Source organism: Macaca fascicularis, chromosome 2 (assembly GCF_037993035.2).
Source record: "Macaca fascicularis isolate 582-1 chromosome 2, T2T-MFA8v1.1".
Classification (NCBI taxonomy): Eukaryota; Metazoa; Chordata; class Mammalia; order Primates; family Cercopithecidae; genus Macaca; species Macaca fascicularis.
The window spans coordinates 139,477,359-139,501,105 of NC_088376.1; the positions used below are offsets into that span (position 1 = coordinate 139,477,359).

The 23,747-nt window shown below is 36.8% G+C and overlaps 1 protein-coding gene across 6 annotated transcripts in view; it reads left to right on the forward strand.

Moving 5' to 3' along the window:
• The window catches only part of CNTN6 (contactin 6), a 308,540-nt gene that overhangs the window by 135,011 nt on the left and 149,782 nt on the right, over nt 1-23,747 (forward strand). For all 6 annotated transcript variants that reach the window (XM_005547638.5, XM_074033771.1, XM_005547637.5 and 3 more), the window contains exon 4: nt 5,461-5,636. In XM_005547638.5, coding sequence (XP_005547695.2) covers nt 5,461-5,636 — 176 coding nt within the window. The remainder of the gene's footprint in view (nt 1-5,460; nt 5,637-23,747) is intronic.

Sequence of the window (23,747 nt, forward strand, 5' to 3'; positions counted from 1 at the left end):
TAAATTTTATTTTCTAAAAAGCCTCACAACTATATTCACCTTAGATTGTGTGTGTGTGTGCATGTGTGGGTCTTAGAAGGAAAGCCTTTAAAATTCACAGATTCTAACATTATTTGAGGTTACTTGGGTATAGTGTAAAGCAACATAAAAGAATCCTTGACTTCGAGTTATCATTTCTAGTCACAGCTCTATCAATCTCTTGGTGACTTTGGAATAATCATTTTTCTCCCATGGCATCATCTTCCTTATTCGTAAAATGAGGCTGGGTTTGATTTTTAAGATGTGTTTTCTTTCTTTTAGTAAATTCCATACAGCAAATGAAATCTCAGGGAAAATAAGCAATATGAAAAGCAAACTTTTTGAAATAGCTTAAGCTTTCCCATGAAAAAGGATTATCCTTTACTCTTTCTTTCTTTTTTTTTTTTTTTTTTTTTTTTTTTTTTTTTTTTTTTGGGGGGGGGGGACGGAGTCTGGCTCTGTAGCCCAGGCTGGAGTGCAGTGTTCAGATCTCCCCTCACTGCAAGCTCCGCCTCCCGGATTCAAGCCATTCTCCTGCCTCAGCCTCCCGAGTAGCTGGGACTACAGGTGCCCGCCACCTCGCCTGGCTAGTTTTTTGTATTTTTTAGTAGAGACAGGGTTTCACCGTGTTAGCCAGGATGGTCTCGATCTCCTGACCTCATGATCCACCTGTCTCGGCCTCCCAAAGTGCTGGGATTACAGGCTTGAGCCACCGCCCCCGCCTCCTTTACTCTTTCAAAGATCACATAACACATGAGAATATGAAGTCCAGCCCTGAAGCCGTGCAAAGGGAAGAGAAATGGGTTACCCAAAGATGGTGCTTTGGAAGGATTGCTTATACCTGGAAAATCTAGCAAAATCATGTAGCAATGAACTTAGTTCTATCTCAGAATATGTATTTCATTTGGAAAAGTGAAATAATATGCACATAAATTATTTCTAAACCGGATATACTCTCTATCAGAAAAAAGGACTTCTGACAATCCTCTCTACCTCGTCACCAGAGGAGACTCCTTTCTGTAATTTAGTCTACTCTACCCTAGTCATGAACATAACCTTAAGTCTGGAGAAGCTCTAGGCCTCTAAGAAAGAAAACTGTAAATGTGGTCACTCTGCCCTTCTATTCTTTTTATTCATTTCCCCCAACTTGGTCCTTTTAACAATCCTGTGAGATAAGCAGAATATACATTATTGCACACATTGTATAATTTGTGAAATGACTTCTGGAGAAATTAGAGGGCTTGTTCAAGTATATGCAGCAAGGGAATGTTAAAGCTAGGACTAGGATTCTTTCCACAGGGGTGACAGACTCAAATTCAGTGTACATCACAATCACCCAGAGAAACTTAAAATTTAGATTTTGGTGTTCTCTGTCAGAGGTCTGGGGATGGGCTCAGGAATAAGCCAGGCAGAGAGAGACAAATATCATCTGATCTCACTCATATGTGGAATCTAAAAAATGTCGATTTCATAGAATCAACTCATAGAAGTAGAGTGTAGAATGGAGGTTACCAGAGGCTGAGTCAGGGAGGGGCAGGAAGGGAAAGGAGACGCCTGGATCAAAGGGTGCAAAGTGATCTTTAGACAGGAGGAATAAGTTCTGGGATTTGTTTGCACAGTAGAGGGACTATAGTTAGTGATAATGTATTGTATATTTCAAAATAGCTGGAAGAGAAGATTTTGAATGCTGTCACCACAGACAAATGATAGATTTTTGAGGTAATGAATATGCTCATTACTCTGATTTGATCATTACAAAATGTGTACATGTATGAAAACATCACATTATTCCCTATAAATATGTGCCACCATTATTTGTCAATTAAAAATAAATGAAACTCAGAAAAGAAACACATACTTTCAACAAACATACCATGTAATTCTAAAGCAAAGCCTAATTTTGAAAAACACCAACACGCACAAGCCCGCACATGCGCGCGCGCACACACACACACACAAAAACACACAATTACAGAAAGACAGCCAACAAACACAGCCCACAACCATTATTCTTTTTTGTTTTTGTTTTTGTTTTTGAGACAGAGTCTCGCTCTGTCAGCCAGGCTGGAGTGCAGTGGTGCGATCTTAACTTATTGCAACCTCTGTCTCCTGGGCTCAAGCAATTCTCCTGCCTCAGCCTCTCGAGTAGTTGGGATTACAAGCGTGTGCCACCATGCCCTGCTAATTTTTGTGTTTTTTTTTTTTAGTAGAGATGGGGTTTCACCATTTTGGCCAGGCTGGTATTGAACTCCTGACCTCAGGTAATCAACCTGCTTTGGCCTGTCAAAGTGCTGGGATTACAGGCGTGAACCACCGTGCCTGGCCCAGCCATTATTCTTGACACAGGACTGAACTACTTAAAAGTGAAGGATGTTTCCCAACAAAGGGTCAAGGTTTTAGTTCACATCCATTATGTTTTCTGGAACTAATATGATATTAATTCAGATGCTAAAAGTAATCATTTAAAACACACTTCCTAGGTTGCATCATAGGATGACACTTGTCAATATGCAATTCTATCAGAAACGTGTGCATGACAATCATTTGAATTCATTAATACTGTTTCTCCATTGATTTAGACATATTAATTAGGACAAAGCCCACACCAGGAGTTGAACCTCTGCTCTATATGCGCAGTTTAATAATCATTGTACCATAGTGATCAGAATGATTATGGGGATACTGTGAAAAATTCATTTGCTGCAGCTAAGCCAACAACTTTGAATTTGTGTTGAAAAACAATTACTGAGCTTAATTAGGAGCATGTAATGATGACAGCAGTTATTTCAGTGATTGATTCCAAAATTAAAGAGCTGGCAAACTAAGTATGGTATATCCTGTGCTTTGAAAACGATAGGAAACATGGAAGTCTAAAGATCCTGCCCTGTAAGCAAATTATCAAAAACTATATTAGAGTGCTGGCAAGGAGAATATTGGTGTCTTGAGAGAGGCCTAAAGAAAGAAAAGTTTTGAAGGGTTTTATTTTTGTTTTTTGTTTGTTTTTCTTTACTTTTTTCTTACCCTAATATTGAAAACAAGGAGCAGCCTCTACAAATTCCTCTAGGAAAAAAATGATCACAGAAAATATAGGCAAATGAAATGTACTCTTTGACTGTTGTCTTTCAACTTTCAAGTGTGCAGGAAATGGCTAAATAATTTGAACGTTAACAGAGTTGGTTCAAAACCTTTGATTGATTTGGTATCTGATCCATCACATCATGTCTTTAACAAGGTAGTGGATTACCTAAGTTCATATTTCTTTTCTACTTTGGTAGGCATTTGTCAGATTCTCCCCCATGGGATGTTTGAAGATGCACCTGAAGAAGTCAATGACATTTGAATTAATTCTGTATTTTTAGTAGAGACGGGGTTTTGCCATGTTGCCCAGGCTGGTCCCAAACTCCTGTCCTCAAGTTATCTGCCCACCACGGCCACCCAAAGTGCTGAGATTACAGGCATCTGCCCAACCTCTTTGAATTAATTCTGTAAAATGCCATTTTTTAAAAAATTAACCACTGCCACCAAAATATTTTTAATATGATTTTGGTATAAAGGGGAGAATCATAGCAAAGCTGGCATAAACTCTAAAAAACACAGTTTGGAAATTGGCTGTATTCCATAGGAAAAGATCATTCACTTGTTTTCCTAGATGACTGTGATGGGGTTTAGGATACACCACCTCAAAATATGGCATCTTGGCATTTGAGAAAATAGCAAAAGCAGGAAGATCATTCTCACCTTCCCCTCACTCTTCTTCTCTGAAGCAAGTCATAAAACCTTTATTCCAGAGGTATCCTTTCTATACCCAGAAGAAAGAAACACCCTTTTCCTCCTCAAAGACAGAGAATCCAAGAAGAACTGGGAAAAAAAAGCCTTGCTAAGTTCCTGTCAGTTTCTTACCATTAGATCATACCCTCTTTTTACAATCATACTTCTGCAAGACTGTCTACTCTTCATCAAAACTAGCATTAAAAACACACAGGTTGGCCGGGCGCGGTGGCTCAAGCCTGTAATCCCAGCACTTTGGGAGGCCGAGACGGGTGGATCACGAGGTCAGGAGATCGAGACCATCCTCGATCTCCATCCTCTTTTTTAGTCTCTACAAAAAAAAAATGCAAAAAACTAGCCGGGCGAGGTGGTGGGCGCCTGTAGTCCCAGATACTCGGGAGGCTGAGGCCGGAGAATGGCATGAACCCAGGAGGCGGAGCTTGCAGTGAGCTGAGATCCGGCCACTGCACTCCAGCCTGGGCGACAGAGCGAGACTCCGTCTCAAAAAAAAAAAAAAAAAAAAAAAAAAAAAACACACAGATTTTCCTGTTTTTTAGGATTATTTTTTTCTGAAGGCTTTCATGTCATGGAATATTTATATTAAATAAAATTACATGTTTTTGTCTTATTAATCTTCCTTTCCTTTTAGAGACCTCAGCCATGAACCTAGCAATGAGTGAGAAAAGATATTTTTCTACACGTACAATTGGTTGTCATTATTCAATATTTTTAAGTGTCTATTTTAAAAAATGGTCTATGCAACTACATACAGCCTGTGCCCTAGGAATGTATCTCATTAGATATGTAAGAGTCATGCTTCACAATATTTGGAGATTTTGATGGAGTTGAAAGTTTCAAGGCAGGAAAAGTGAGTCTGGTTAGAGATAATTATTAGGTATTCATTTGTCTTAAAAATGACCAAATAAAATTTCTAAAACTAGTTAGGAATCTTTGAAAGTAAATATACCTCTAAGACCCTTCAGCTAGTTAATTCATGTACTAAAGAATTGTTGACTAATAGCTAAGCCAAAAGAATGTTTGCTTCTCAAAATAAAAACCTCTCAAACAGCATTTGCTTTGCTAAAGTATAATTTTAGTTTGGCATTTCTAAGTACCATTGAAATATTTTCAACATGATTAATTTTGCAAGTGACATACTAACAGAGGCAATCATGTTCTAAAGTAGTCAGATTATTATTGTTTTGTTTTCAGCCTTGAATTGGCATTGTAAAATTATTCTTTCCATTTTTAATATACGCTTCTTGAATTCCTATCTTTAAATCATTTTGACATTCAATTTTGTGCTACCAGTTGTGGATGTTCAGGTAAGGTATATGTTATTTGAAAAGTCGCTAAAGGAATAGGTTGGCCAGTATTATTGACTGACTGTCTAATTTTTACTTCTCATGTCAAGAGTTCTGTTTCCTCTTTGTATACATTTGGGTGAATGTAACGTATACAGAGTATATCTTTCAAATAATCTAGTTACTGACATCACCGAACCCACCAAGACAGTCACCTTTGATAAAACTGGTAGGATTCCCTCCACCTGTAATCATGTTTTGTTTTTTGGTGTTTTTTATAGTTTCAGGAATTAGAACTACATGTTGTTTAAGTCAAAGAGTGATTGACTCTGTATATTATAAGCATAATTTTATTTTTTTTTCCTTGAAGGTGGAAGCAAAATGGCACAGACATTGATTTTACTATGAGTTATCACTACAGGTTGGATGGAGGCAGTCTTGCAATCAGTAGCCCCCACACAGATCAAGATATTGGCATGTACCAGTGCCTGGCCACCAATCTTCTGGGGACAATTCTGAGTCGGAAGGCAAAGCTCCAATTTGCATGTGAGTTTGGGGGTAAATTTTGTAATCTGTGTCTCTGAAAATGTAATATTCTTCTGATACACACATTTTAAAAATCTCGCTTTGCCAATAATATATTGAGAATGAATATAAATTTATGGACTTTTGACAATCTTCATTTTGTGAATCTAGATTCCTGGGTATATTAGAAACCTGCTTCTGAAAAAGAAAAAAAAAACAGAGAAAAGATCAACATTATTATATTTTGTGAATTAGTTTTAGAAACATTTCTAAAAGTTCCAAACATAAATATTAATATAAAGATATATGATATAGCATTACTTTCCTTTTTCTTTTGCATTGGATATTAATGTGGAGAGCAAAGGAAGAAAAAGCTGAGGGCAGAGATGTCATCTGGGGGAGGTGGGCGTTCTCCCAAGAAAAGCAATCATGCACCCACAGTTTGATGTAGGTGGAAATAAAGTGGTTGCCAAAGGCAGGTTTTATATTAACTTTAACAATGTCCAGCTGCATCACATAAATGTCATCCAAGTAATTACCTTGGTGACATTTGGGGACATTAGCAGATGAACAATAGACATACTGCGTCTAATATCCTTTATATATAGTGTTTCCAGGGACTGAAATGTTTCATATTGGATTCAGCAAAGGCCTTGTTTGAGAGTAATTATATCTGTTGATGTGGATAAAGTAGAAGGCTTGCATTTCTCCCTTTGCACCAGCCATTATGTCCCAGAGGATCTATCCAAAGAGCCAAAAAGTGAGCTGCTATACCTGTAGGGCTCATAGAAATGTCTACACTACCTCTTACTTTGAAAAATTAATTGTTCTGAAATTTTATTAATAAATATGTGCCCAAAACTCACCTTGTGAAACTATTTCAGTCATCAGTAAATACATGAATTAATAACTGGGTCTGTTTCTCATTGCAAGTCTTATGTTCCAAAGGTTATTCTACACCAGAGATCACTTGGTCTACACAGAGTTCTCTTTATGTTGACCATTGTGAGGATGACCTTACTTCTGATTTTACACACACCACATACACATACACACATGCACACACATAAACATATATACAGATATACACACATAAATACATTGCTAAGTGTATCCAAATGTATTTGTATCTATGGAAGTAAGAAGTGAATGTGGAAGTCTATTTACCTAAATAGAAGGTGGAAAAGGGCCAGTGGCTACTTTGGGACATAGGATAAAAATATTTATAACACTTGATTTCTTCATTTCAGCTAAGACCATCACCTGGAAAAATAATAGGGAACAAAATAACATAGAAACTTATGTTATAGAAATGAATTGTTCCAGACTTTGAATGATTCTGCCACAGTAATTGTTTATTTCTCCTGCTTAGGTAGGAGATGACCCTACAACATACACATGATATGAATCAGATCTCGTAATCATAAATTTGACTCTTTGGTAAAGGATACTCCATATAGCATGTTTATTGGCTATACCCTTGAGTTTCTCTAGAGTTATGATTCTATCTACTCTTGAAAACAGTTGAATGTCTACATCTCAAATTAATGCATTCTTTTATATAACCATTCTTTCTTCTCCTTTGTTCTGTACTTTTTAACAAAAATATGTTTTAAAATGTCCTACATTATTAAATCATACCTTCTTTCTGCCTTAAAAATTTCTTGCAACTAGAAATTTCCCTAGTTAAAACTTGTTTTGTCTATGCCATATCAGAGAAAGTCTCAATTAAGAGGAAATTGTATGCTTTCATCTGGCTAAATGGGACAAATCAATTTTTCTGTCCTTATTAACTTTCCCATCTTATCATAAAATTTTCTGTTTTGGGGCAGAAGGTGTATGACTGTTGTTCTTGAAGAGCATTTCTATTACCATTAATGCAGAAAGTAAAATGGCCTATATCCATTAACTAATCTTTCTTCTGCAAAGTTAGAGGATCTTAGGCTTTAAGAGCTTGCAAAAACAAGAATCACAACATGGTGGTGGTGTCCTGTCTGAAATATTTCTTATTGTATCCAGGGAGACATATGCTAGAGTGTGGAAACAGAAAGAGTAGAGGGTATAAATGCAAGTCCCCAACCAAATGAAAAGTTCCTAAAGTGCATGAACTGCATCTTCATCTTCATTATAATTCCTCACAACCTCCTTCATAAATTTTTAACAATATCAATTTTGATAGACAAGGCCTTTGCTAGGATAACCACAGTAGTTAAATGCTGAGATTTTGTGAATAGAGAGGTCTGAGTTCAAATTCTTTTCGTCAAATATCTCGTAGTATGAAATTAGGTCATTTCTTAACAACATTAAGCCTCTGTTAAGAAATCTATACAATGAGAATACAGCAGTAGCCACCACATAGGACAGTGACATGGAGTCACTGAGAAAATGAATGTCAAGTCCCTGATCCATTATGGACCCTAGGGAAATGACAATTCTAATTCTTCCTTTCACTATTATTACCTCTTTCAACTTGGACAAACATCTGTATATTTCAAACCACTTGAGTTTCTTATGGAAAACTCTTCTAGTTTACATTTTAAAACTTTCTATAAGGCTAGTTTCTTGTTCTTCTGTTTTCATGTCAAATATAATACATGTGGTTTGACATATATGATTTCACTTGAATTGGACAACAGCTGTAGGAGGCAGTTGCTATCATTGTCCCCATTTTACAGATTAGAAGCCTGAGGCTCACTGAGATTGGGGCTTTCTTAAAGTATGTTGTTAGAGAAAAGTTGGAACTTGTGTATAGAAAAAGAAGACTTCAGACTCTAAAACTCATGCACTTCATCTTACGGTATTGAGTCCTTCTCAAACACTGACCACATACTTCATGTGGGCCTTCTTTCTTTGTTTCATTTGCTGGCACAGTAATTGTCTAAATAATAAACCATATCTTCAGTACAGAATGGTTCAAATAAGCCTGGTAGTAGATGCTGGTGCTTCCTTGTCCACATCCACTTTTGCAAGTGATATGCCAACCTCCAGCTAGTAACACCCGCAGATATCCCTTTTTGCATTTCATGCCCCAGACCTCTCCATGGGATCAGGCTGAAACTACACAACAGCTGCGACACCTTAATTAGCTTCTTCATTTGCTTTTTCCTTCATCCCTCCCTGCCTTTCTCCTAAGAAGATTCCCTCAATAAATTATACGCACTTGAATCCTTGCCTCAGGCTCTGCTTCTAAGGAATCCAAAGTGAGACAGAGATTAAACATTTAATATGAGATCGCCAGTCTACTTACTGATAGAAAAAACGGGTCCAGAAGCCCCACTCCTATGAACTCTCATAGATAAGAACAAGCTATGCATCAAAATAAAAATATATCAACTCCCTTGCTTCCCGTCAGTTGGCAGTCTATTGCAAAATGTCACTTTGACCTTCAGAACAAATGGTCCTATGGACAACCTTTCAGAATATACCCTGTCCGTGGTAGAAATGCTGCAGGGACATACTTCTAGATAATTGATGGCTTTTGTTTGTCACTTTTATCCTGGTATTCAGTAATCCAAACGCACACTTTGAATTTATTTTAGACACAGACTGTAACACTCTGCTTCATCATGAATCGTCTCATCATGAAATCATCCTGAAATGTGGCCTGTGTATAAAAACTACCTGTGGTGAAATATACTCCTAAATCAAATCTGTCTTTAACCAACTATGTAACTTACACAAGTCATCCACTTCTCTGGACTTAGCTAAAGTATATTTTGAATTATTTGATTACAAAAGTCTCTTTCCACTGTTGTCATATAATCTGTCCTTCCAAATACTCAGGTAGATCCTAATTTAAGTACCTCTTTCTTCCCCAACCCAAACTCTACCCTAAAACAAATTCAGCAGGTGTCTAGTCACCAAAGGGCTCTGTTATCATCCTGGCATTCTTGAATGATAAAACTAGTTTGACTTCTAAAATCACTTGTAGCTACTTTGAATTTCGTTTATTTCTCAAAGACTTTGGTGGTAAAGGTTGAATGTAGACCTCTTCCTTTGGTATGTATGTTAATGAATTACTCTGTACTTGTGTGTGAGAATATTACATCTGTCATTGCTGTTTAAAATGTCATCCTTGAGAAAATGAGATAGGTGTTTTGAAAGAAACCCATGATATCACTCAGATGTAATTTTTAAAGGCCCTTATAATATATAACTCTACCAATGAAAAGATAAACATTTATGATAAAAGGTAGTCATGAATGGGACTTTTTGATCCTGCACTGTTTAATGTTTAATCACAGCTAGCATTTTAAATAAGTTTGCTCCATTATTGCAGAAGGAAAGGCAGCTGGGCTGGAGCCTCCTAATTGACCCTTCATTTATTCATCCTCCAAGCAACCGGAGAACACCTAATTTATATGCATCAAGCACTACACTAGGTCCTAAAGATTAAATGGTAGATAAGAAACAGCTACTTCCTGTCTTCACCGAGCAGACAGGTGAGAAACCTTTAATACAATTAAAAATAAGAAGAAAAGGAAAATAAAGGAAATTGCTAACGCTTACAAAGTATTATGTGGCAGGCATTGTTCCAAACTCTTTATGTAAATTAGCTCCATTGATCCTCACGATAACCCTCTGAGAGTATCACAATCTTCACTTTCAGATAAGCAGAGATTGAGGCATAGAAGAATGAACTAGCTTGCCTAAAATCACACACAGTATGTGGCAGAGTCCGTTTTCAAATCCAGACAGAGTGGAGAGTCCATGCTCCTACCACCTACTGCACTGTCTCAAAACATCAAGTGAAGTGAGAAAGGTGAAATTAACCTATAACAGAGTGGAGCTCAAAGTGAGAAGTAGTGAAGTTTGTCTGAATTGGAGAAAAGGCAAGGGAAGCCTTTCAAAGGGAATGGGCTTGCATTGAACCTTGACATGTTAGTTTGTGTTCTAGACAGAGAAAGTGGGTGAAGAAAGTACAGGTTGGAAGAACACTAAGAGGAAATGCAGTTGTGTGAACAATCTTCAAGTATCGAAGAACGTTTGGGGAGGTGGGCAAAAGAGCTGAGAACTGAAATGCAGAAAGCTAGGGATCAGAAATGACTGGTTTTCTAGGTTGAGACTGAAAACTAATTTGGAACCACTTATAGGTAGTCCTTCATATCCAAGCCTAATCTTCAAGCGATACGATAATTTAGAGATATTATGAGATGCCAAAGAAACATGCGAAAATCCATCATAGTACAATATTCAACACTCAGTATGACATTGTGTACATGTGTTAATTTATGGTTAAATGGGTGTGCCAGTATTGCCCATTTCATATAGCGTTACTATGAGGACCAAATGTATTATGTGGAAAGCAGAGGGCAAGGGCAACTGACAGACTGGTATGAGTTGAAGATGGCGAGAGAGGCAGGGGTCTGGCCATACAACTATTAATAGGCCAAGTTTTGTGTTTTACTGCTTATCCTAAGAGCGATGGAACCATCCTGAACAATGTTAAGGATGTTGAAGTTGTTTATAAAATGAAGTTTGAAGCTTGGCTCAGTGGCTCACACCAGTAATCCCAGTGCTTTGGGAGGCCGAGGCGGGTGGATCACAAGGTCAGGAGTTCAAGACCAGTCTGGCCAACATAGTGAAACCCCATCTCTACTAAAAATACAAAAACTTAGCTGGGTGTAGTGGTATACTCCTGTAATCCCAGCTACTCAGGAGGCTGAGGGAGGAGAATCGTGTAAACCCAGGAGGCAGAGGTTGCAGTGAGCTGAGATCGTTCTACTGCACTCTAGCCTAGGCAACAGAATGAGGCTCCATCTAAAAAAAAAAAAAAAGTAGTTTTAAATACCACATACTATTTCCTTAAATATGTTAGTCTGCCTTGTTTTGATACTACTAATATTATTAAAACCATAGTACACATACTTAGGGGACATCCCAAACCTCAGATTTATAATAACTTATATGATGGAGTTAAAGAATTCTTGCACCACATCACAGGATTGATTTTAAATGGTTCAAGGTTAAAATGCAGTAAGAATGCATTTTAAAGGGCTATAAACATGTAGGCATTTACAATCATCATAATTTTTTTCCAGAGGAATGCAAAGGGTTTTACACCTGCCATGCTATTCATCTTTATTCTATACCTGTAAGCTATTCTTAACCATGTTTTACAGGTGAAGACATTAAAAGGCAGGACAACTATGTTACTTGCCCAAGGTCAACTCACCTACAGCAGACCCAGAATTTCTAACATCTTGAAGCAACTTTTTAAATATATATTTATTTTGTAGACAGGGGAAGTAAATCAGAATTCTCATGAATTTAATGCCATATTCAAAGAAAAACAAAGAAAGGTAAAGTCGTAACATAAAGGTCTTTGACTCCTTACAGAAGGATTCTAAGATGTTTGTGTATTTAAAGGTGATATATATTTTTATTTCTATCTTTCGGCTAGGGTCTTATAAGCAGAAACAAAACGCCTCACATTTAGAAATAAATGTTAAGAGTTTCCAAATGTCTTTAAAATTATTTCATATATAAGAAATGTAAAAGCAGTTATACATGATCCCGATGATACGGTGATAAAGTGCATTTATATCAGAAAAAGAAATTAAGACCCAGGACAGGAAGCTTTAAAAATAACACTTAAAAATGCATTTGGAAATTGTAAAGTCTCTGATAATTGTGAAGTGTGTATCAAGTAGGTAATGCATACCTAATTATAAATGAAAATGCTAAATGGTTTTAACCTTTTTTCTACATCAGAAAAGAACTAGCTGAACAAAAATCATGAAGAAATATTTTTTCTTTAATTTCTTAAATTAAAAAAGTTGGTAAATTAGTATTGATTTTTTCAGTATCATTTTCAAATAGCATAAACGATGTTACAACGGATTTAATATTCTCAATTTGTCTTAATGAAATCACAGCATAACCATGAATTGGTATCATATCAAGGAGAAAACTTTGCTTTTAAAAATAATTCAGATCCTAAACAAATAGACTGTAAGCAGTTGCATGGTTAAATCATAGCAAGCCACTGTTATATTTATATTTAAAATCAACAGGGAAGCAGATTATTCAATGCTTTAGCCTCATTTTTTCCACACTATCGCTGCTGGAAATCTATTTATGTATCTTATCAGAAATGGTACTTTTTCAAAATTCAGGCCTTCTCCCACTGCCTACTTCTACTTATATTCAGCAGGAGCTAGTCTTTTTAGTTCATTTGAATAAAATTGCACAGGCTAAGAGTTGGGATGGGAGAGGAAAATATCAGAAAGTAAGGGATCCATTCTATCAAAACTGGGAGTTTCTGATTTACAAAACTGAGACAGATGCACAAGCTGAAATGCTTGTGTATTACTCTTATGTTATTTGACAAATGGTTTCAAGGAATTTATGAACATAGCATGTAAAGATTTTGCTTCTAAGATTTATAAGATTGGTTCAAATTATAGTGACCTTTTTTGCATTAAAGGATGAGGCAAATATTTCTATTGTTTATTTATATATAAATAAATATATAATACAAAGAGCATTTATAAGTAATAATTTATATATAATTATCTGAATATATATCCAACATTGTCTACAAAGTACATCAGACTCAGCTGTTTAAATAGTAAGTACAGGACAGAAGAAGGCAGGTAAGAGTCAAGACTAGCTTGCAGCTCCTGCTGGGAGGAACAGAGCAGCATGTGGAGACTCACATCATGAACGTTTGCCCCCGAAACTACCCCAGGAACATACCAGGAAAGCTGACAGAATCCACAAACCGTTTGAAAGAACTTGATCACTGCTGCAGGCTCCCTGAGATGCAGAGAAACTTTGAATCTGCTTGCTTCCTCAACAGGGAGGCTGGTGGTCTGGGGCAGGTTCTCAACCCTGGTCACTAGCTGCCTGGAAATAGACTCAGTGCTGTTGGGGGCGGGTGGGGCATGGTGGGAGTGAGACTGGCCTTTAGGACTCAGGCTGTGTGTGGGTGGGGTGAGGCCTGTGACTGCCAGTTTTCCTCACTTCCTTGGTGAATTGTATGACTCAGCAGAGGCAGCCCTAACTCCATCACACTGGGAAATGTACCCCCATCCCTCACAGCAGCTGCAGCAAGCCTCACCCAAGGAGAGGCTGAGCTCAGACACACCTTATCCCTATCCTCATCTGGTGGTCTTTTTCTATGTGTCCTGGTAGCCAAAGACAACAATCACAATCTCTTGAAAGCTCTATCGCCCTGCCCACCACCTGAGAAACCTGAATACTTAACAAAATGTCCCTAGGGCATGTTTGCATCCTCCCTATAGGACCACAGCTGATGCACTCTTGAAAGTGCCATCTCTGGCTGGAGGCCAACCAACACAAAAACAGCACTAAACAAAAACACAACCAAGGACCCTCACAGAGTTCACTTCACTCCCCTACTACCTCCACCAGAGCAGGTGATGGTATCCACAGGTGCAAGACCTAAAGATGGAGCACATTATGGGACTCTGCAGACACTCCCCAGTACAAACCAGAGCCTGGTAGCTCCACTGGGTGCTAGATCCAGAAGAGCAAAGCAATCACTACAGTTCAGCTCTCAAGAGGCCCCATTCCTAGGGGAAGGGGGAGAACACCAAATAAAGGGAGCATGCCATGGGACAAAAGAATCTGAACAGCAGCCCTTGAATCCCAGATATTGCCTCTGACATAATGTACCCAAATGAGAAGAAATCAGAAAGACAATTCTCGTAATATGACAAAATAAGGTTCTTCAACACCCCCAAGAGATTATGCCAGCTTACCTGCAATGGATCCAAACCAAGATGAAACTTCTGAATTACCAGGAAAATAATTCAGAAGGTTAATTATTAAGTTAATCAAGAAGTCACCAGAGGCCAGGCACAGTGGCTCATACCTGTAATCCCAGCACTCTGGGAGGCTGAGGCAGGTGAATCATGAGGTCAGGAGATCAAGACCAGCCTGGCTAACATGATGAAACCCTGTCTCTACTAAAAAATACAAAAAATTAGCTGGGCGTGGTGGCAGGCACACGTAGCCCCAGCTACTCAGGAGTCTGAGACAGGAGAATGGCATGAATCCGGGAGGCAGAGCTTGCAGTGAGCTGAGATCACGCCACTACTGCACTCCAACCTGAGTGACAGTGCGAGACTCTGTCTCAAAAAAAAAAAAAAAAAAAAAAAAGAAAGGAAAAAGAAGTCACCAGAGAAAGGTGAAGTCCAACTTAAAGAAATTAAAAACATGATACAGGAAATGAAAGGAAAATTCTTCAGTGAAATAGTGTAAATAAAAAACAATCTCAAGTTCTGGAAATCAAGGACACAGATAAATGTAAAATGCACTGGAAAGTCTAAGCAATAGAATGAAACAAGCAGAAGAAAGAACTTCGGAGCTCTAAGACAAGCCTCTCAAATTAACCCAGTCCATCAAAGTCAAAACAATAATAATAATAATTAAAAAATAAATAAACAAAGCCTCCGAGAAGATTGGGACTACGTTAAATATCCAAACCTAAGAATAATTGGTGTTCCTGAGGAAGAAGAGAAATCTAACAATTTGGAAAATATATTTGAGAAAATAATCCAGGAAAACTTACCCAGCTTTGCTAGAGATCTAGACATCCAAATACGAGAAGCTCAAAGAACATATGGGAAATTCTTCACAAAAAGATAATCACCTAGGCGCATAGTCATGAGGTTATCTAAAGTTGAGACAAAGGAAAGACTCTTAATAGCTATGAGACAAAAGCATCAGGTAACCTATAAAGGAAAACATATCAGATTAACGGAAGATTTCTCACCAGGAATCCTACAAGCTAAAAGGGATTGGGGTTCTATTTTTAGCCTCCTTAAACAAAACAACTATTAGCCAAGAATTTTGTATCCAGTTAAAGTAAGTTTCATAAATGAAGGAAAGACAGTCTTTTCCAGACAAATAAATGCTGGGAGAATTTGCCACTACCAAGGCAGCACAACAAGAATTGCTAAAAGGAGCTCTAAATCTTGAAACAAGTCTTCAAAATACAGCAAAATAGAACCTCCTTGAAGCATAAATCTCACAGAACCTATATAACAATAACACAATGAAAACAAACAAACAATCAGAAAAACCACAAGGTATTCAGGCAGCAAATAGCATGGTGAATAGAATAGTACCTAACATCTCAATACTAACATTGAAAGTAAACGGCCTAAATGCTCCACTTAAAAGATACAGAATGGCAGAATAAATGAGAATTCACCAATCAAGTTTCTGCTGTCTTCAGGAGACTCAACTAACATGGAAGAACTCAAATATATTTACAGTAAAGGGGTGGAAAAAGATATTCCATGCAAGCGGACACCAAAAGCAAGCAGTAGTAACTATTCTTATATCAGAGAAAACATACTTTAAAGCAACAGCAGTTTAAAGAAACAAAGAGGGACATTATATAATGATAAAAGGATTAGTCCAACAGGAAAATATCACAATTATAAATACATATGCACCTACACTTGTGCTCCCAAATTTATAAAGCAATTACTACTAGACCTAAGAAATGAGATAGATTGCAACACAATAATAGTGGAGGACTTTAATATTCCATTGACAGCACTAGACAAGTCATCAAGACAGAAAGTCAACAAAGAAACAATGGACATAAACTATATTCTAGAACAAATGAACTTAACAGATATTTACAGAAAATTCTATCCAACAATTGCAGAATATACATTCCATTCATGGGCACATGGAACATTCTCCAAGATAGACCATATGATAGACCACAAAACAAGTCTCAGTAAATTGAAGAAAATCAAAATTATATCAAGTAGTCTTTCAGACCACAGTGAAATAAAATTGGAAATCAACTCCAAAAGGATCCCTCAAAACCAGGCAAATACATGGAAATTAAACAATCTGCTCCTGAATGATCAAACAAAAAGCTGGCTCTTTGAAAAGATAAATAAAATTGATAGACTGTTAGTGAGATTAACCAAAAAAAAGAAGAGAGAAGATCCAAATAAGCTCTATTAGAAATCAAACGGGAGATATTTCAACTGATACCACAGAAATACAAAAGATTATTGAAGGCTGCTATGAACACCTTCACACGCATAAACTAGAAAACCTAGAGGAGATGGATAAATTCCTGGAAATATACAACTTTCCTAGATTAATCCAGTAAGATGTACAACTGGAAAAAGATAGGGATGCCCACTTTCACTCCTTTTATTCAACATAATACTGGAAGTCCTAGTCAGAGCATTCAGACAAGAGAAAGAAAGAAAGGGCATCCAAATTGGTAAGGAGGAAGTCAAACTGTCTCTGTTTGCTGATGTTATGATTGTATACCTAAAAAACCCTAAAGTTCATCCAAAAAGCTCCTGGAACTGGTAAATGAATTCACCAAAGTTTCCAGATACAAAATTAAAGTACACAAATCAGTAGCTCTGCTATCTACCAACAGTGACCAAGCTGAAAATCAAATCAAGAACTCCACCTCTTTCACAATAGCTGCAAAAACAAACAAACAAACAAACAATCAGGAATATACCTAACCAAGGATGTGAAAGACCTCTACAAGGAAAACTACAAAACACTGCTGAAAGAAACCATAGACAAAACAAACAAATGGAAACACATCCCATGCTCATGGATGGGGAGAATCAATATTGTGAAAATGACCACACTGCCAAAAGCAATCTACAAAGTCGGTGCAATTCCCATCAAGATAGCACCATCATTCTTTTCAGAACTAGCAAAAACAATCCTAAAATTCATATGGAACAAAAAAGAGCCCACATAGCCAAAGCAAGACTAAGCAAAAAGAACAAATCTGGAGGCATCACGTTACTTGACTTCACCCTTTTCTCTGAGGCCATAGTCACCAAAACAACATAGTACTGGTATAAAAATAGGCACATGGACCAATGGAACAGAATGAAGAACCCAGAAATAAAGCCAAAAACTTACGGTCAACTGATCTTCAACAAAGCAAACAAAAACATACAGTGTGGAAAGGACACCCTATTCAACAAATGGTGCTGGGATAATTGGAAAGTCCCATGTAGAAGAATGAAACTGGATCCTCATCTCTCACCTTACACAAAAATCAACTCAAGATGGATCAAAGACTTAAACATAAGACCTGAAACCATAAAGATAATAGAAAATAACATTGGAACAACGCTTCTAGACATTGACTTAGGCAAAGATTTCATGACCAAGAACACAAAGCAAACACAACGAAAACGAAGATAAATAGATGGGACTTAATTAAACTAAAAAGCTTCTGCACAGCAAAAGAAATAATCATCAGAGTTTACAAACAACCCACAGAGTGGGAGAAAATCTTCACAATCTATTTATCCAATGAATAACTGATATCCAGAATCTACAAGGAACTAAAATCACCAAGAAAAAAACAAACCATTCCATTAAAAAGTGGACTAAGGAAATGAATAGACAATTCTCAAAAGAAGGTATACAAATGGCAAACAAGCACAAATGGGAAAATACTTAACATTGCCAATTATAAGGAAAATGTAAATCAAAACCACAATGCAATACAACCTCCCTCCTGCAAGAATTGCCATAATCAAAAAATCAAAAAATAATAGACATTGGCATGGATGTATTGAAAAAGGAACACTTTTACACTGTTGGTGGGAATGTAAACTAGTACAATCACTATGGAAAACAGTGTGGAGATTCCTTAAAGGACTAAAAGTAGATCTACCATTTGATCCAGCAATCCCACTACTTGTTATCTACCCAGAGGAAAACAAGTGATTATACCAAAAAAAAAAAACAAAAACAACAACAAAAAAAAAAACTTTCACACACTTGCTTATAGCAGCACAATTTGCAATAGCAAAAATATCAAACCAGTCCAAATGCCCATCAATAACAAGTGGATAAAGAAAATGTGGTATATATAGCATGGAATACTACTCAGCCATAAAAAGGAATGAAATAATGGCATTCACAGCAACCTAGATGGAATTGGAGACTATTATTGTAAGTGAAGTAACTCAGGAATGGAAAATCAAACATCATATGTTCTTATTCATATGTGGGAGCTAAGCTATGTGTACACAAAGCATAAGAATGATACATTGGATTTTGGGGATTGGGAGAAAGGGTGGGGGGTGGTGAGGGATAAAAGACTACATATTGGGTACAGTGTACATGACTCAGTTGATGGGTGCACCAAAATCTCAGAAATCACCACTAAAAAGCTTATTCATGTAACCAAACACCACCTGTTCCCCAAAAACCTATTGAAATAAAAAAAGGAAAATAAATAAATAAATAACATTATTGGAACAACAAGAAAACCAAAAACAAATAAACAGCAAATACAAATAATAAAGAGTTTTGATGGAAATCCACTGAAATGTTAATTATGTTTTAAAGCAGGAGTATCCAATCTTTTGGTTTGCCTGGGCTACAGTGGAAGAAGAATTGTCTTGGGCCCACATATAAAATAAACTAATTCTAATAATAGCTGATAAACTAAAAAGAAAATTGCAAAAAAATCTCATAACATTTTAAGAAAGTTTACGAATTTTTGTTGGGACACATTCAAAGTCATCCCAGGTTGCATGCAGCCTGAGGGGCTGTAGGTTGGACAAGATTGTTTTAAGGTATTAATTTATGCTCTTCTTTTCCCTAGAAGTATAGTATATACAGAAAAGTACAAAAAAAAATGAGCAGATAGATCAATGAAGTATTACTAAGCCAGATCCAGAAACAGATATTACCAGCACTCCCAGAAGGTCCACCCATTATGTCCCTTTCTAGTTATGACTTCCTCCTTCTGCCTCAAAGATAAGCCATATCTCAATTTGTGAATGTGTAATTATTATTGCTTTTTAAACTTTATATGAATGAAACCATGCAGCATATATTTCTTCAAGTCTGAATTATTAGCCAACTATGTTTCTGAGATCCATTTATATTGTTGTAGGTGGCTGTAGTTCATTTTTCTCATCACATATAATATTTTATTGTATGAATATAATACAGTTTATGTGGAACTCTTACTATTATTAGAAATTTACATCATTTCTAAGTGCATTCTTCTATGATTATTCTTGCACATATCTTTTGGTAGATCTGTGTAAATGTTTCTCTGTTGTATACCAGAAAGCAGAATTATAGGGCAATTGGGCATGCATAGGACAATTTTAAAAGATAACACCAAATTGTTGTCTATAGTGGTTTTATTAATTTGTACTCTTTCCAGTAATGTTTTTTTTCTATATTCTTGACAATACTTGATATGATTAGTCTTTTAAAAAATTTTAGCCTTTTGGGGGGCCATAGTAAAAAGTATCTCATTTTGGTTTAGCTTCTGTTTCTTGATCACTAATGAAATTGAGCACCTTTTTTTTTAATATATATATTGGCTATTTGGAAATCTCCCTCCCTCCCTTTGGTTTCTAGCAATGACTTAATTCATTTTTCCATATTTTAATTGAGTTGTCTTTGTTTTCATTAGTGATTGATTCTAGAGAAGAGTACATTATTGCTTTCATGCGTAGGAAACCAATTCTACTGTGTTGCTTGCCTTTTCACTCTCTTAATCATGTCTTTTTTTTTTTTTTTTTTTTTTTTTTTTTTTTGAGGCAGAGTCTCGCTCTGTCGCCCAGGCTGGAGTGCAGTGGCCGGATCTCAGCTCACTGCAAGCTCCGCCTCCCGGGTTTACGCCATTCTCCTGCCTCAGCCTCCCGAGTAGCTGGGACTACAGGCGCCCGCCACCTCGCCCGGCTAGTTTTTCGTATTTTTTAGTAGAGACGGGGTTTCACCGGGTTAGCCAGGATGGTCTCGATCTCCTGACCTCGTGATCCACCCGTCTGGGCCTCCCAAAGTGCTGGGATTACAGGCTTGAGCCACCACGCCCGGCCTTAATCGTGTCTTTTGATAAACAAAAAAATTTAAATTTAACACAGTTCAATCTATTTGTCTTTTTCTTTTTAAGATGATTTTTGTTAAAAGTTTAAGAACTATTTTCCTGTCTTGAGGTCATAAGTATATTTTCCTATATTATCTTCTATAGTGTATTTTGTCCTGCGTATTTAAAATTATAATGCACCTGAATTTTGTATATTTATTCATTTATTTGCATTGTATAAAATTGGTTCAATATACATTTTTTTTCTATAGGGGTCCAATTGAGCCAGACCGTATATGAATGATACAATCCTTTCTTTGCTGTTCTACAGTGTCATCTCTAAAGGGAATTAAGTCTGCATGCCTGCTTGAGCCTGCTTTTGACCTCTTTTTTCTCTCTTCCTTTGTTGTATTTGTCTTGCTTGTGTAAATGCCATATTCTAGTAATTACTGCAGTCTTACAAAAAGTCTTAATATCTGGTAGCTATTAAAATAGACTTTTTTTAAAAAAAAAAAAAAAGAGGCTTGAATTTTAAGTGAAACCCAAGGAGAATAAAATCCAAAGAGAACCAGAGGAGAATAAAAATTCATGCCATAAGATCCAATCCATTATGAAAATCGAGCTTTAAAAAGCTTTAGAATTAGTGACCAAGGCAAAGAGGGGTACATATCTTTCATGGGTTAAAAATAAAACAACTGTTTCTATGAGTATAATCATGCACTCTGAGTGTAAAAAGCCTGAGGGAAGCTTCTTCTGTGAACCTGCATCAAGATTAGTGGGTGATTCAGTGGATTACAGTCCCCTCACAGACATGCGATGCTGGCTTTCTTATGGTGGCTTCCTATAGCATATCTCAAAAATCATAGCTACCATGTATTAGGTATTTAGTGAGCCTTTTACATAATATTTGTTAGAAGACTTCCGAAACTATGTGCCCGGTTTACTACCACTATAGCCAATGTCACCAGACATCTCACTATTCTCTGACTGTAGCTGTTACAACAGCATCAATAGGTTCTCTAAAATGCAGACAATAGAAAGGAGTTGCTAAATTTGTCAAACTTTAAGTGAATGTAATGCTTATTTTTTTGGTATGTTAGGTTGCTCTTCTTGGTGGAAGACTCACAACCTGTAACTGACTCCAGAGCTTATGCTTACCAATTTCGGAAAACTAGGTTTAGAGTATTTCCTTTGAGCATTCCTTCATGTGCTTTTATGAGGCAAAGTCTCCTTCCCTATTTCCAAGATGGATACTTTGGAAAGGTAACATGTTCTAGTTCTCAAATTGATGTCAGTACACTCATGTTACTTTCTTCTCTATTTTTGTAGCAGTGAGGGAATAATGGGAATTTATACAAATAAAGCACATGAGTATTTCAAGTTCTGTGATGTTGAACACATTCTCTATGATGTATGCTTTAGTTGTATCTTCCTCAAAGTAAGTACCAACCTTCCTACAGTTATTTCTAATTAAACAGCATAATCTAGTTTAATCCTCAAAACTATCATGTAAAATAGAAGCTACTATTATAATTTCAATTTTATATATAAGGAAAATTAAGTTCAGAGAAGTGAAGTAATGTGCCCAAGGACATCAAGAAATAGTGAAGTTGGGCCTGTAATCTCAGCACTTTAGGAGACCAAGGTGGGTGGATCACCTGGGGTCAGGAGTTCGAGACTAGGCTGGCCAACATGGTGAAATTCTGTCTCCACTAAAAATACCAAAATTAGCCAGGCATGGTGGTGGGCGCCTGTAATCCAGCACTTGGGAGGCTGATGCAGGAGAATCACTTGAACCCAAGAGGCAGAGGTTGCAGTGAGCCAAGATCGCACCATTGCACTCCAGCCTGGGCGACATGAGCGAAACTCCATTGCACTCCAGCCTGGACAGCAAGAGAGAAACTCCATCTCAAAAAAAAAGAATAAATAAATAGTGAAGCTGGGATTTGATGCCAGATATTCTGACATTTTAACCACTTCCTTAATCATTCAACTAATGCTTATCAAATTTTAATGTGTACAGGAATTACTTGGAGATCTTATTAAATGGAAATTCTAATTCAGTAAGTCTAAACTGGGGCCCAATATTCTACATTTTTAACAAGATCACAGGTAACACTGATGGTGCTGCCCTGGACAGATATCAGATGGTGGGTAGCAAACAGTCTCAAAGTGAACCTTAGGTCAATGTCTAAAGACAATCAAATAGCAGCATTACCATAGGGTCAACACAAGGTGATAGAAAGAATAGCTCTATTATGATGTAAACAAATCTTAGGCGGAAAAACAATTGGTGATTGGTATTTCCCACCACTAAGATGGTCATTCAACTATCCATTTATACATCCAAACAATGCATGTTTGTTAAGCACCTACCATATGTGTCAAACACAGGTGCAAGCAGTAAGCAAAATAAGATCTATTTTCTGTATTTGTGCATTTGCCCAAGTATAAATGCAGACTTGCTTTTTAAAAAAGGAATTATATGCATGTCATTGGAATAAAACACCAGGAAAAAAATGTGCTTGAGCATTAACCAAAGCAATAGGTTTTCAAACTGTATTTCCTTGCCAGAAATACTATCCTCCTAGGCAATGTTTCTACTCATGACAGAAAATGCAAATAAGGAAGAGTCTACATCTATAGACGTGATTTAACAAGTCAATTGCAGGTGTTTTTCCTCCTTTTTGAGAATTGTGCGGTTGAGAGATCTACTTTCACATACATATTAATGAGTTGTTTTGCATAAATCAATTCTATTTTTATGAATGGAGATTATATAACCCTCCTGTAATTCTTCCAGAAATCCCATCCAAACAAGCTACTAGAGTTCTTCTTACTAGGGTATGTCCCTTGAGCACAAAGGATTTTGTTTTAATTATTTCATCCATTTTTAAGCAAAAGTAATCAAATATAAACAACTGTGCTGGAGGCTGCACCCTCTGCCAGCTGCCTCTCAGCCTTCTGGAAGGCTGTCTGTCTTTTTCTGTTTGTTTTCGCTTTTTTGTCCTTTTCTCAGTACTCATTTAGAAAGTAATCCTATTGTTTTCATTTAAAAAGGTATGAAATGTAGCTGATTCAAACTTTAAAGTTTATGATTCTTTTTTGGCAAGTCTAGCTGACTATGGGCCCTGAATATTATTATTGCTATAAATATTAAAATTAATAAAAGCTTATGTGTCCAGTGAGCCAAAATATGGGCAAAACATTTCCTGAGCTTTCTTAAATTTTCACAGCAAGTGAATGGCAGAGCCAGAAACTTAAACCTGGCTCTGATGGACAACAGAAGTCAGGCTTCAAACACA